This window comes from Salmo salar, chromosome ssa05, assembly GCF_905237065.1.
Source record: "Salmo salar chromosome ssa05, Ssal_v3.1, whole genome shotgun sequence".
NCBI classification, from domain to species: domain Eukaryota; kingdom Metazoa; phylum Chordata; class Actinopteri; order Salmoniformes; family Salmonidae; genus Salmo; species Salmo salar.
The window spans coordinates 80,078,635-80,094,144 of NC_059446.1; the positions used below are offsets into that span (position 1 = coordinate 80,078,635).

Below are 15,510 nucleotides of genomic sequence, written 5' to 3' on the forward strand. Positions count from 1 at the left end.
TCCCTCCCCGTTTCGTTCGCTCAGGGGAAGAGACGAAGTGAGAAGTTTTAATCGTCCCAAAATCTGGCCACGACAATAAATCAACTAAGTAAATAATTTTTGTATGGAGGTCAATGAGTGTCGAATTTGGTAAACAAAATGGTAATTTCTCATTTTATACTTGACGCTTATTTGATTTAATAGACGTTTCGTAAATCTTAGGTGTTATAAATATATAAGTGGACGCACGTGGCATTTCGGCAAAAATGACTTTATATCTTAGTTGTGCCTGTTGTCAGAGCTTCTGTCCCCAGCAACACCTAGATATTCTCCGCAGATTCTGTCAGACCTGGGCCTTGACAGTGACTCTCAGTAAAACAAAAATAATGGTTCTATAAAAGGTCCTGTTTCAGGACCATGAATACAAATTCCATCTAGACACCGTTGACCTAGAGCACACACACAACTATACCTACCACGGCCTAAACATCAGAAAACAAGGTAACTTCCGAAAAGCTCTGAACGATCTGAGAGACAAGGCAAGAAGGGCCTTCTACGCCATCAAAAATAACACACAATTTGACATCCCAATTAGGATCTGGCTAAAAAATACTTGAATCAGTTATAGAACCAATTGGCCTTTATGGTTGAGGTCTGGGGTGCGCTCACCAACCAATAATTCACAAAATGTGGAAAAACAAAACTGAGACTGCATGCAGAATTCTCAAAAAACATCCTCTGCGTACAACGTAAAACACCAAATAATGCATGCAGAGCAAAATTAGGATGATACACGCTAATTATGAAAATCCAGAAAACAGCCGTTAAATTCTACAACAACCTAAAAGGAAATGATTCCCAAACCACAACACCTAACCAAATCATGAGAAAACAAAAAGATATTATCTTGACACATTGGAAAGAATTAACTAAAAAACAGAGCAAACTGGAATGCTATTTGGTCCTAAACAGAGAGTACACAGTGGCAGAATACCTGGCTACCATGACTGACCCAAAATTAAGGAAAGTTTTGACTATGTACAGACTCAGTGAGCATAGTCTTGCTATTGAGAAAGGCTGCCGAAGGCAAACCTGGCTCTCAAGAGAAGATAGGCTATGTGCACACTGCCCATTAAATGAGGTGGAAATTGAGCTGCACTTCCTAACCTCCTGCAAAATGTATGATCATGTTAGATAAACATATTTCCCTCAGATTACACAGACCCACAAAGAATTTAAAAACAAATCCAATTTTGATAAACTCCCATATCTATTAGGTGAAATAGCACAGTGTGCCATCACAGCAGCAAGATGTGACCTGTTGCCATAAGAAAAGGGCAACCAGTGAAGAGCAAACACCATTGTAAATACAACCCATATTTATGTTTATTTATTTTCCCTTTTGTACTTTAACCATTTGCACATTAGTAGAACACTGTGTATATAGCCATAATATGTTGTCAGTGTAATGTTTACTGTTAATTTCTGATTGTTTATTTCTCTTTTGTTTATTATCTATTTTACTTGCTTTGGCAATGTAAACATATGTTTCCCATGCCAATACAGCCATTTGAATTTAATTGATAGACTCATCATGGATATTACCCAATTTGGCATTGCCATTGCCATTGAGGCCTTCCACCATTTATAAGTATTCAACTGGATGGGGATTCCTATGAGTTGGCAGCAATCAGCCAATGAAGAAAAAAATGTACTACTTTAAAATGGAGATAGTTTCGGCAGTCCCATTAAAGCTGTCACAGACGTTATAATGGCACAGATACAAAGATGAGTCCTCCATCTGTTCACACGCGTATCTGCCCTCTCATTGGTTAGAATGGGCTCCTGAGTGGCACAGCGGTCTTAGGCACTGCATCTCAGTGCTAGAGGCGTCACTACAGACCCTGGTTCGTTTCCAGGCTGTATCACAACCGGCCGCGATTGGGAGTCCCATAGGGCAGCACAGAATTGGTCCAGCATCGTCCGGCTGGGTTAGGGTTTGGCCGGGGTAGGCCGTCATTGTAAATACGAATTTGTTCTTAACTGACTTGCCTAGTTAAATAAAGGTTCCATTTTTTTTAAATGGTCCCACCTGATCTCACCTCCTGCCTGCCTTCCATATTTGAGGACATGTGTTTTGATTGTTAGAACGGTCACTTGACTATCTTATCAATACAATAGACACTCTTTGGTTTGCTTCCGTTTAGATCCTTAAGTATGGTAAAAGGTTTCCATTGTAAAAGTTTTCCAACGGAAACCGCCTAATGAATACACGCCAGGTGATGTCATGTTTTTTGGATCATGTGATTTGTCTGTGTGAAGAATGGCTGACCAAGCTGTGACTACTGAGAGAGGGTGAGTGTTTTTTTATTTTTATAAACAAACTTAGAACCAGTCTTTTAAATATAACAATATTGATAAAAGCGACCCACAAAAAGTTAATCATGATACAATATGTTTCCCTTGTTTGTCTTGTTATTAGCTAGTCCTAGCATGTTGATTGTTCTTGTTTGTCGTCAAGCACTTGTAGACTGAAGTTCATTTTCAGTTGACTTTGTTGCCATTTCATGACTTGACATGTGTCAGTCGCATTGTTTATAGTTTATGCCGGGTTCAGGTGCAAGTCGGAGCTAGGAAACTCAGACATTTCGACTTGCTAATTAGTTGAACGCGGCAGGTGATTGACAACAACAAGTTAGAAAGTCGGACATTTCCGAGGTTCCTAGTTCCGACTAGTACGTGAAAACGGCATTGGTCCGCGTCAAAAAGTCATGAAACCGACGGAGCGGTTTAAAGCTTGAAATTAACAGCTGTGCTGGAATGCGAACAATATGGGTGTCAGTTCTGACGGTATGGAGCGGGAAGATGACGGGAATGGTCGGTAGTGGAAACACGTAGGAAGAAGAGAGATCATGATACAGAAAGCAGCGAGGCGTCTAGTGAAGAAAGCATAAAGAGGGCCAAGGTATGAAACAAGAGTAGTGATGTGTTGGAGTGGAAAGCGGTGATGGTGTTTGATGAGACCACAGGGTGTAAGTTAGGCCCTATCTGACTAACTAATGCCGTAGAGAAAGAGGTAGGTGAAGTGAAATTAGCTCGGTTCATTGGAAATGGTAGATTGTTAATTAATATAGTGTGGTAGCCACGCTCAGCAAGAGACTATTCTGAAAATGGTAAGAAGATTAAAAGCCATGTCCCTGGTGCTTATACAGATAGGATTCCTTACTTTCAATGTTAGAGAATTTGTCCCATATGCACTGCAGTGTTTTAAATGCCAAAGAATGTAGCTGCTCAGTGTAAAGGAAAGAAAAGATGTGGCAAGTGAGGAGGGACACATGGTTACGGTGAATGTGGAAGCAATGTGAAGGTTAAGTGCTGTAATTGTGGGGGAGAACAGTGTAGCATTTGGTGGATGCCAAGTACAGAGAGAGGCTCGGAGATATAGGATCAGTCGTGATGTATGCAGAAGCCGTGAAACCGATTGGTAGAACTACAGAGCGGACTGATGGAGTTTACATGGATGTACTTGTAGTAAGTGGACCTACTGTTGTGGCTGCTGCTTCTGATGGTTTGGAGGCCTGGAAAGAAATCTTGTGCTCATTCGTGTGTGGGGTCAAAGGACACTTTGATAATGAATAAAGTTGACTTCATAGCTTTTATTGGTAAGGTTATTAATGCGACTCGGGTTGTAGAAAGCAGAAGGTTATTGTGGAGACGGCAAAAGAGATATTAGGGGTAACAGATGTTACTGTTGAAATGGTTGTTGACATGTTGAACAATCCTAAGGGTGGAGTGTTTCAGCATGATACAGATACATTTTAATGGGGTGAGGGGAGGGGTTTTGGAGGGAGGGTGTCTTTGACAATGTCATATCTCAAGATGTTTTAGTAGTTGTTTACATGTACATAGACTACTTATAGGCCCTTTAAATATCTGTGTTTCTATTTTCTGATCTTAATTTAGGACAATTCCATGGTAACGGAATTATCCAGAGAAATTCTATGGTCATGGAATTATGCTCAGACTCAGATTTTTCACTTTAAAATGTATACCAAACAAAAAACATTGATTTCAAAGTTTAACAAACCATAGAACTCTATGCAAAAGGACTTAACAATTTCCACAGAAAATATACAGGAAGAACTGTGCAGATATGAAGTTTGGTAACAGAATAAAACCCAGGGAGATTTTACTGTAATTCTGTTATCAAACTTAGCATCTGCACTGTTTTTCCAGTAAATTTTTCAAAGTAGTCATTGTTTGTTAAACTTCTAGATCAATATTTTTTTGATTGGCATACATTGTAATTCAGCTACCGTGGAAATGCCATATTGACAATCTCCAAAATGCCTAAAGTAAAATGTTTTAGGAAGGCTTGAAAGCTTTGTTCAAGGGTTTTTGTAAGCCTATAGGCCAGTACACTACAACCTTCTCCACTACTGCAACCCACTTTCAAGAACCAATTATCCAATACCTTACCGTTCTTATCTGTTTTTTATTTTGGATGTAACTAAGTCCAATGCAGCGAATCCCCAACACTAACTGCATTTTCCCATTCAATTAACACAAGCACATATGATTAATAAGGCTATTGCATATAGTCCCTGGCATATAACATCCCTTTTTCCACTCTGTTTTTTAGTTTGTTTTTTGGCTGCAGACTGGCTCAGCGAATACTGATGTTTCTTGGTATTCATAGTCTTTTCTACAATTTGTTGACTTTCCTGGACAGAACGTTGAGGTAACCTACCTACCGGTGTGATTGTCAGACTAACTCCACCTCCCTGGCTGCACCCCACTCATATGCTGCTAGTGCTGCTCTAACTCCCTGCTGCATGCAGTGCTTGAGGCAGGAAGTAACATCCCTGGCAGTTCAATCAGTTAACAAACCCTGCATGTCATTTTCTTTTCACCTATCCCCGAAGCATGTTTACCAGTTTTTTTCTCCATTTAATCACTTGTCTCCTTTTTGCTGTGCAATATTCCAACAGTCAGCAACATCACTCCTGACTACCCATGTAATCCCAGACCGTAGAGGCTATAGGCTGGTTGATGCCTATAGCCTAGGCTGGTTGATGAGTTGTGTCTGTCTATGCAGGTCCTGGACTTCCACAGCATGGATCACCAGCTGGCTGCCCTCCTGGTGCCCCACCTCCCAGAACCAGCTCAAGACTGCAGAGGAGAAGATGCTGCAATGTAAGGAATTCCTCTCTCCTTTACCCTCAAACTGTATTTCCAGCCATGGCCAATTTGTGGATTATTATGTGTGGATCTGTCTCATCCCCAGGCATCACAGGCAAGGTGTCCCAGCAGTATGTCCCAATCTCGGATGGTAACATGCTGTGGACCCTCACATTGAATGGAAACATGAAGCACCAGACTCCCCTGGTGCTGCTGCATGGCTTCGGTGGAGGGGTGGGCCTGTGGGCCCTCAACCTAGACGCCCTGGCCCAACAGGTTAGTCTCTGAAGCACAGGCTTCTCATGTAGTGTTGGAAAGCCTGAGGAAGTTCTCCTCTGAGAGACAATATAAAGGGGTGTAGGACGACAGACAGAAACTAGTGCACGTTGCTACATATCAAACCACTGAAGTATTTTGCATGGTTGGGGCTCTGAACAGGTTGTTATAATCATATTTCTGATGTTTATGCAAGGATGAATAAGGTACCAAACTAACGGTGCAGGCTACAGAAAGGTAGTCCGACAAGGTAGAGAAGAGACACGAAAAACAAGGAAATGCCTCTTCTGAGGGGAAACTTCATTTCTACTCACAGCCAATCAAATGCAAAATCCAATACTGAATTTCTCCAGACATCCAAAAGAGATTTGGAAGGATGGTCACAGGAAACTACCAACAGGTCAACTACACCTGCTATATATAACTAGCTCTAATTGTTGTCTGGCTGCTATATAGTTTGGGTATGCTTTCTTTTTAACACTGTGACTTGTATTTTTAGTACGTTTTATCATGTTGTGTAGTGCCTTTATAAATAAAATGAATTTTCATTATTATTATTGTTAATAACAGAGGCCAGTCTATGCCTTTGACCTGCTGGGCTTCGGCCAGAGCAGCAGGCCCTACTTCAGCTCCGACGCCAAGGAGGCTGAGGCCCAGTTTGTGGACTCCATCGAGCAGTGGAGGGCTAAAGTCGGCCTGGAAGCCATGGTCATGCTGGGACATAACTTTGGAGGTTATTTGGCAGCTGCTTATTCGCTCAAGTATCCCACCAGGCAAGTATCACCTGAGACCACCCAACACTTTCCTCAGTTCAGTACCATAGACAGGTTTCAATATGAATGGCTGTTTTATTCCTTAGTATTTAGCCACCTCCTTGGTTAAAGATAGAATACTGCATGTATTTAGGCAGTCCTTGGTTCACCCTCCTATGCTTGACTAATACTGTACACCCCAGACCTCACGGTATGTTGGTATGCAGGTGCTAACCTCTGATAACATGAATGTCTTTAAAAAGTGTCCCCTCTGTGCTGTATCTCAACTTAATCATCTTCTCTCACTGTGTTGCTAAGATTTCAACAGGAACCTAACTCATTATGGCTGTTTGATAAATGTCTCCAAAACCTCATCACACTCAGATCAGAACACCTTAAAGCAGCCAGCCACATCCTGTCCTTCTAGTATTAAAGCAGCCAGCCAGCCACATCCTGTCCTTCTAGTATTAAAGCAGCCAACCAGCCACATCCTGTCCTTCTAGTATTAAAGCAGCCAACCAGCCACATCCTGTCCTTCTAGTATTAAAGCAGCCAACCAGCCACATCCTGTCCTTCTAGTATTAAAGCAGCCAACCAGCCACATCCTGTCCTTCTAGTATTAAAGCAGCCAACCAGCCACATCCTGTCCTTCTAGTATTAAAGCAGCCAACCAGCCACATCCTGTCCTTCTAGTATTAAAGCAGCCAACCAGCCACATCCTGTCCTTCTAGTATTAAAGCAGCCAGCCAGCCAGCCACATCCTGTCCTTCTAGTATTAAAGCAGCCAACCAGCCACATCCTGTCCTTCTAGTATTAAAGCAGCCAACCGGCCACATCCTGTCCTTCTAGTATTAAAGCAGCCAACCAGCCACATCCTGTCCTTCTAGTATTAAAGCAGCCAACCAGCCACATCCTGTCCTTCTAGTATTAAAGCAGCCAACCAGCCACATCCTGTCCTTCTAGTATTAAAGCAGCCAACCAGCCACATCCTGTCCTTCTAGTATTAAAGCAGCCAACCAGCCACATCCTGTCCTTCTAGTATTAAAGCAGCCAACCAGCCACATCCTGTCCTTCTAGTATTAAAGCAGCCAGCCAGCCAGCCACATCCTGTCCTTCTAGTATTAAAGCAGCCAGCCAGCCAGCCACATCCTGTCCTTCTAGTATTAAAGCAGCCAGCCAGCCAGCCACATCCTGTCCTTCTGGTATTAAAGCAGCCAACCAGCCACATCCTGTCCTTCTAGTATTAAAGCAGCCAGCCAGCCAGCCAGCCACATCCTGTCCTTCTAGTATTAAAGCAGCCAGCCAGCCACATCCTGTCCTTCTAGTATTAAAGCAGCCAGCCAGCCACATCCTGTCCTTCTAGTATTAAAGCAGCCAACCAGCCACATCCTGTCCTTCTAGTATTAAAGCAGCCAACCAGCCACATCCTGTCCTTCTAGTATTAAAGCAGCCAACCAGCCAGCCACATCCTGTCCTTCTAGTATTAAAGCAGCCAGCCAGCCAGCCACATCCTGTCCTTCTAGTATTAAAGCAGCCAACCAGCCAGCCACATCCTGTCCTTCTAGTATTAAAGCAGCCAGCCAGCCAGCCACATCCTGTCCTTCTAGTATTAAAGCAGCCAGCCAGCCAGCCACATCCTGTCCTTCTAGTATTAAAGCAGCCAGCCAGCCAGCCACATCCTGTCCTTCTAGTATTAAAGCAGCCAGCCAGCCAGCCACATCCTGTCCTTCTAGTATTAAAGCAGCCAGCCAGCCAGCCACATCCTGTCCTTCTAGTATTAAAGCAGCCAGCCAGCCAGCCACATCCTGTCCTTCTAGTATTAAAGCAGCCAGCCAGCCAGCCACATCCTGTCCTTCTAGTATTAAAGCAGCCAGCCAGCCAGCCACATCCTGTCCTTCTAGTATTAAAGCAGCCAGCCAGCCAGCCACATCCTGTCCTTCTAGTATTAAAGCAGCCAGCCAGCCAGCCACATCCTGTCCTTCTAGTATTAAAGCAGCCAGCCAGCCAGCCACATCCTGTCCTTCTAGTATTAAAGCAGCCAGCCAGCCAGCCACATCCTGTCCTTCTAGTATTAAAGCAGCCAGCCAGCCAGCCACATCCTGTCCTTCTAGTATTAAAGCAGCCAGCCAGCCACATCCTGTCCTTCTAGTATTAAAGCAGCCAGCCAGCCAGCCAGCCACATCCTGTCCTTATAGTGTTATCTGAGTATCCTAATTGGCTCTGAATTAAGGACAAAATGCTCTTAATCTGACTGGGGCACTTTGGCTATGTTTAGACAGGCAGCCCAATTCTGTTATTATTTTTCCACTAATTGGTCTTTTGACCACTCATCTTTTCACATCAGAATATTTTCAGAGCTGATCTGATTGGTCAAAAGACCAATTAGGGGAAAAAAAATATCAGAATTGGTCTGGCAGTCTAAACACCGCCTTTATTTCTCCTGTTCAGTTCACCGATGGACAGACCACTTAATAAACTGTGCCCTAGTGGTTTAGATAATTTCTTTTCCAGATCTTTCAATACGACCTCAACTTATTTTGTTCACAACCATAGAGGCGTTTCAGTTATTTCAGATTGGTGTTGGAGGAGTATGGTCTTTCCTCTTTACTGTCCTGTAGGGTGCAACACATGGGGCTGACCTTTCCTCTTCACTGTCCTGTAGGGTGCAACACATGGTGCTGACCTTTCCTCTTCACTGTCCTGTAGGGTGCAACACATGGTGCTGACCTTTCCCCTTCACTGTCCTGTAGGGTGCAACACATGGGGCTGACCTTTCCCCTTCACTGTCCTGTAGGGTGCAACACATGGGGCTGACCTTTCCCCTTCACTGTCCTGTAGGGTGCAACACATGGGGCTGACCTTTCCCCTTCACTGTCCTGTAGGGTGCAACACATGGGGCTGACCTTTCCCCTTCACTGTCCTGTAGGGTGCAACACATGGGGCTGACCTTTCCTCTTCACTGTCCTGTAGGGTGCAGCACATGGTGCTGGTTGAGCCGTGGGGCTGACCTTTCCTCTTTACTGTCCTGTAGGGTGCAGCACATGGTGCAGGTTGAGCCGTGGGGCTGACCTTTCCTCTTTACTGTCCTGTAGGGTAAAGCACATGGTGCAGGTTGAGCCGTGGGGCTGACCTTTCCTCTTTACTGTCCTGTAGGGTAAAGCACATGGTGCTGGTTGAGCCGTGGGGCTGACCTTTCCTCTTCACTGTCCTGTAGGGTGCAACACATGGGGCTGACCTTTCCTCTTCACTGTCCTGTAGGGTGCAGCACATGGTGCTGGTTGAGCCGTGGGGCTGACCTTTCCTCTTTACTGTCCTGTAGGGTAAAGCACATGGTGCTGGTTGAGCCGTGGGGCTTACCTGAGCGTCCAGACACAGAAGACCAGGACAGGCCCATCCCCGTGTGGATCAAAGCCCTGGGAGCCATTGTGAGCCCTTTCAACCCCCTGGCAGGGCTACGTCTGGTGGGGCCACTGGGTAAGACTGGCAGCCTGTCTGACTAGATGGATGATAGAAATACTACTCTAAATTACATTTCAATTATATACCTGTCTGACTGGATGACTGCATTGTTTATGGGATGGAGTTTTTACCAGCCTTCAAACCCACCTCCTTTGTTCTTCAAGGTCCCACACTTGTTTCAACTCTAAGACCAGACTTCAAGAAGAAATACTTGTCCATGTTCAACGACGACACGGTCACAGAGTATATCTATCACCTGAACGTCCAGACTCCCAGGTTAGTCCCACTCTCTCTCTATTTAGTTCCTGTTGGAGTTCACTGGCTTTTTATCTCCACTTACTCTGGGCCTGTATTTACAGTCTGAGTCTGAGTGAGTTTCAATACAGTTCATGACAATGTTTTCCTCTTAGACCATAATGAAGAAGATGTTATGATTACGATTATATGGACTGGAAGCACTTCAATTCTGAAATGCTTTTTTAATATAGGCTGTGATTTTCATTTGTCTCACACCCTTACTTCAGTGATAATGTTAGTTTTGCTCTGTTGTAGAGGTGAGTTCAAAGTAGCTGCTTATTAACGATTATTCTGAGAAGATCAGATTATCATATACCTTACTGCTGTACTTCACCCTGTTTAGTAATAATCATGTTTGTTTACTCTGTTGCAGTGGTGAGACAGCCTTCAAGAACATGACCATCCCATACGGGTGGGCCAAGAGGCCTATGCTGCAGAGGATTGGCCTGCTCCATGCTGACATCCCTATTACTGTGATATATGGGTCACGCTCCAGCATCGACGGTAACTCGGGCAACGCTATCAAAGGAATGAGGCCAAACTCTCATGTGGAGATCATAGTACGTTTCATTTCCTATAAGCTGAACACTTAAGATGCTGTCTGTGTGTGGTTGTCTAGTAATGCGTGAGGCAGCTGGCTCAACTTTTATATTCAGATTTATTCAGCAGGTGGCAGGAAAAAAAGTGAATTGAAGTGTTAAATCCTAGATGAATATGATTCTCCAGAATGTGTATCTGATCTCATATTTCTATTCCTCCTCTCTCCCAGGCTATCAGAGGGGCGGGCCACTACGTCTATGCTGACCAGCCAGAGGACTTCAACCACAGAGTGCTTCAGGTGTGTGACGCGCTGGGCTGAGGGGGGGGGGGCACTAGTTAACCTGCGGAGAGCGACGTGTTATACCCGTCATGCCCATAGTTTGTCCTCTCAGTGAGCATGTGATCTGTAAGGATAGAGAGGAGAGGACTGGGCATACAGCTCAATAGGGCTTTTTTTTACCTCGATCATCCTCACTTTAGGTCCTCAGTAGTAGACCTACCACCACCAGCACAGCAGGCCTGCTAACTAGGGAAGGACCCCGTGTTGAAAAGATGATTCTCCTGGATTGTTTGGTTTGACACTTTTGTATTCATTCTACTGACAAAAGAGAATGGCTCATAGTTTTTACTGCTTGTTGGGATTTTGGTCATTCTGTGATAAGTGAGTGTCAGCTTTTAATCTGCTGTTTTAAGAAATGTGACTTTCAGAACGATACAGACTACAATTTGACCACTTGTGGATTATTCTCATTCTGTCAAAGATCCTTCGTGAGATTATTTAGAGATGTTTCATTTGCGTCATAACAGCTCATGTAGATATGACCACGGACCATAGAGATTTGATTTAAATACACATGATTGTGGAACTTTTAGACCTCTGGTTTTTCTGATGGGCTCCTGAGTGGCGTAGCGGTCTGAGGCACTTCATCTCAGTACTTCATCTCAATTCCAGGCTGTATCACAACCGGCCATGATTGGGAGTCCCATAGGGCGGCGCACAATTGGCCCAGCGTCGTCCGGATTAAGGTTTGGCCGGGGTAGGCCGTCATTGCAAATAAGAATTTCTTCTTAACTGACTTGCCTCGTTAAATCAAGGTTAAATAAATACCAAATATAAAAAGATTTCCCCATGACAACCGAAGTGCTTTTTAATGACCTAGTATGTGACCAGGGACTACAGTCATTGCTGCTACTTTTTGGTCTTGTCTTTTTATGTGTCCTTTTGCAAGTGGTCATTTTCACTTCAAGATGTTATAATTATGTTCTCATTCAGAGTGTTTTGGCTCTTGTTGTGGTCTAGTGTTAAAATAATCCAGTTATTAATAGCTAGCGTGTGCAGGTGAAGGAAACAGGTTTGAGAAACAAAGCATCAGAATCTAGTAATTGAAGACAACTTCTCCTCAGCTGCCATTGTGGGGAAAGTAGGTTCGGCCTCAATAAATCCCATTCATTCATTGCAACAGTATTTGATAGTATTACTAGGCACCTATCCAGGGTCTGAGTCTGGAAAAGCACAGTATCTAGGTCTAAGATCAGTTAGCATAGCTATAGCAGCCTGTCTGCTTATTTCATATAGGTGACATCTTCAGCTAATATCTCTGTGTGTGACGTTGCAGATTGGGTGGGTTGCTTAGAATTTTACAGCCACTTTACCCAGTGCAACGTTTTTTAATCTAAAGCACCGTTTACTAGATGTGCTGAGCCCAAGGATAAGGTTAGATTAACTCCTGAACATGTGGATGCCTTTGTATTGTTGTCCTTCATATCATTGTACGTCTCCAATCACAATCCAATTACCGTGGGGAAGAACAAATGGTGCTTCTCTCTATTCATGTATTATAAAATACCTGTAAATAATAAAGATTATATTATGATTTTGGTGGCCTTTGTTTTGTGACATATGTATATCTAGACTTGTTGTTGTGAAGATCACCAATATTTCAGTGTAAAACACTACTATCCTTACAGACATTCTGTCTGAAAACCACCTTTACAAATAAAGATTGCAGTAAAAGTGGCGTAACTGCAGTCGATTGTGGTGTTTTGGACGCAGTAATTGCAGAACAACTGAAGTGTACTGCAGTTGAACTGCAGTCAGAGTGCAGTGTAACTGCAGTTACACTTCAAAATTACTGCAGTAAAAAAACGTATTTTGGATGCAGTATTTGTTACTGCAGTTATCCTGCACTCTGACCGCAATTTATTTTCTTAAAGCCACACTGGATATATTCCCATCTACCATGCTTGTAGCTCACTCTATTGTGTGCTGTCTGTTTGTGGTGTCTATTGTGTGCTGTCTGTTTGTGGTGTCTATTGTGTGCTGTCTGTTTCTGGTGTCTGTGTCCATTCATTGTTGTCACGGTGACTTTATCAAGCATTTTTTTATCCACACTGATTTCTGTTCAAAGAGGAGAGCTAATCTCAACCGCTTTCGTTCCTATGAATTGTTCCTTTGAGAGATATGAGTCCCACTGTGTGGAATGTGGTCGTCAGAGCTCAAGAGGAAGAACACGGAAGCTTTTTAGTACCCATAAAAGTACAAAACTACAACATGGACATCAGTATGACGGTCAGGGGTAGACTTTACACCATTCTGGGTTATTTGTTATTGTGCTCTAAAATGGAGCAAAGCAAAGGTGAACATTTGTCAATACTTCCCCCAACCCCGTTGACATGTCAGAGCTGCCAACTGTGGCTTAGTAAGAGTAATGGTTCGTATCTGTGATGAGGGCAGGCCTTGTATTTCAGTACATGACCACTAGAGGGAAACCTCCCTCAGACCAGGAAGGGGAGGGAGGGAGCTTGCCTTGCTGAAGTGCAGTTAGCGACTCATCAAGGTCAATGTTACATCATTCAGTTCTGCTTCTCATCCTATGACCACTTCAAATATCAATAGGCTGTGTAAAAGGAAGAATGGTATTTTTTTCTGCATTAGGGTCTATATATGGCTGCCATAGGCTAAAGAAGAAAAGGCTGCAGCGTTGAATTTCAACTTGCTCCATTACAGTGAGCAGTTTGACATTTATTGGGATGAGTCTTGTCCTGGAGGCCCAACTGAAAAATGTCCTCGATGGGCCAGCTGCAAAGTCAAAATTGGCTATATTGTAAAAATGTATGAAAACAAAAATGAGCTATTTGGGCTTCATTTCAGGTTAGCAGTATGCTTAACGTTAGGTTTAAAATCAGATGTTATGACTGTGGCTGCGCCAGCTAGTGACCACTCTGCAGAGCTGCCTCCAGAACAAGACTCATGATGAAAACGCTAACCTGCTTGCAGTGAGGGCGAATTAGGACAAGGGAGAGGCAGAAGCTCTAAGGGAGAGTAGAATGTGGTGCTGAAAATGTTTCCGGACAAAGATGTTTACAATGTTAACAGTGATAGGATGTCGTTGATATAGATATCTTATTCTTATCGGTTCAGCCCTGGATCAATTGTTCATGAATGCTGTATGAAAATGTGCAAACTCGTATGGAAATATTAGACTTCTAAGGAAAGAGCCGTTGGTATAGGATACTGTACTTCCTTAGGTGAAAGCTAAGATGCAGAGTGGTGCAGTGTGCACTTACAGTAATGTATACAGGGTGTGTGTGGGTGTAGGGCGGCACGTAGCCTAGCGGTTAGAGCATTGGGTCAGTAACCGAAAGGTCGCTGGTTCGAATGCCCGCGCTGACTGAAAAATCAGTCGCCGTGCCCTTGAGCAAGGCACTTAACCCTAATTTGCTCCAGGGGCATAGTGCTACTTTGGCTGATCCTGTAAATCAACACATTTCACTGCACCTGTATGTGACAATACAATCATTCTCTTTGCTTATTTGAGCTGTTCTTGCCATAATATGGACCTGGTATTTTACCGAATAGGGCTATCTTCTGTATACCAACCCTACCTTGTCTCAACACAACTGATTGGCTCAAACGCATAAAGTAGGAAAGAAATTCCACAAATGAACTTTTAACAAGGTACACCTGTTAATTGAAATGCATTCCAGGTAACTACCTCATGAAGCTGGTTGAGAGAATGCCAAGAGTGTGCAAAGGGTGGCTATTAGAAGAATCTCAAATATAAAATATATTTTGATTTGTTGAAAACATTTTTGGTTACTACATGATTCCATATGTGTTATTTCATAGTTTTGATGTCTTCACTATTATTCTACATTGTAGAAAATAGTCAAATAAAAAACATTGAATGAGTCGGTTGTAGGTTTGTCCAAACTTTTGACTGGTACTGTATGTAAATAAGGTATTTCTGTTTAAATGTTTATTTTTTTTACCTGTTTTCGCTTTGTCATTATGGGATATTGTGTGTAGATTAATAATGAACATTTAAAAATCTATATTTTAGAATAATGCTGTAATGTAACATTTTGAAAAGTGAAGGGGTCTGAATACTTTCCTGAATGCAATGTATTAACCTGATTTACAGTAAAGGGTCTAGAACTGCAGTACTATGTAGTGTAGCTACAGTGCAGTATGTATAAACCTGACATGGGGCTAGAGGAGGCCGCTTACAGAGCACACAGGCCAGACGGGGTGCGGGCGCGGTTGCTAGGAAACCAGCGCGGCGCCTATATTAGATCGAATTTATTATATTCTGCCAGTCATCATCTCCCCCCCCTCTCCCCCTACTTCCTCTCGGACTACATTGACAGACAGAGTGTACACTAAGGCTCTGCAGCAGCTAGCATTTCCACTGCCACCCCCATATCTCTCACACACACGGTACCATGAGTCCTACCCTTAGGCAAGACCTTCTCTGACTTACAGGGCTTAAATCTGCGCTCTGTCTAGACACCAGGTTGCATCACACGACTACCCAATCTGCACCACTAGTCTTATCGCCTGCATCAGTTAGTGAGTAATACTTTCTCTAAATGTCAATATTTGTTTTGTCTCTAAACGAAGACGATCCATGAAGCAGTATCCATTCATTCACCAGAAGGATGTGGTGGTAGTTAAATAAACATGCTACTGACATATTGTTTGCAGATGGACATTCTACATCAATATGTAAAGTACTGTACTAGG

General features: G+C 43.3%; 1 protein-coding gene across 2 annotated transcripts; it reads left to right on the forward strand.

Moving 5' to 3' along the window:
* The first annotated feature begins 2,232 nt into the window (after nucleotides 1–2,232).
* On the forward strand, nucleotides 2,233–12,358 carry LOC106573494 (1-acylglycerol-3-phosphate O-acyltransferase ABHD5-like). 2 transcript variants are annotated; one of them, XM_045719081.1, is made up of 10 exons: nucleotides 2,233–2,334; nucleotides 4,622–4,720; nucleotides 5,078–5,175; nucleotides 5,267–5,436; nucleotides 6,007–6,209; nucleotides 9,508–9,662; nucleotides 9,812–9,923; nucleotides 10,318–10,504; nucleotides 10,714–10,782; nucleotides 10,965–12,358. In XM_045719081.1, the coding sequence occupies exons 1-10, from the start codon at nucleotides 2,303–2,305 to the stop codon at nucleotides 11,061–11,063; spliced, it is 1,224 nt and encodes a 407-aa protein (XP_045575037.1). In that variant the 5' UTR covers nucleotides 2,233–2,302; the 3' UTR covers nucleotides 11,064–12,358. The 2 variants fall into 2 exon arrangements, with proteins under 2 accessions (XP_045575037.1, XP_045575038.1); XM_045719082.1 differs by lacking the exon at nucleotides 4,622–4,720.
* The last annotated feature ends 3,152 nt before the right edge of the window (nucleotides 12,359–15,510 follow it).

What these genes read in the sequence shown, in the direction of transcription:
- LOC106573494 (XM_045719081.1), top strand. Translation starts at nt 2,303, where the DNA reads ATGGCTGACCAAGCTGTGACTACTGAGAGAGG. An exon ending in AGAGGAGAAGATGCTGCAAT is followed by an intron (nt 5,176 to 5,266) that starts GTAAGGAATTCC and finishes TCTCATCCCCAG; the next exon opens with GCATCACAGGCAAGGTGTCC. An exon ending in TAGACGCCCTGGCCCAACAG is followed by an intron (nt 5,437 to 6,006) that starts GTTAGTCTCTGA and finishes TGTTAATAACAG; the next exon opens with AGGCCAGTCTATGCCTTTGA.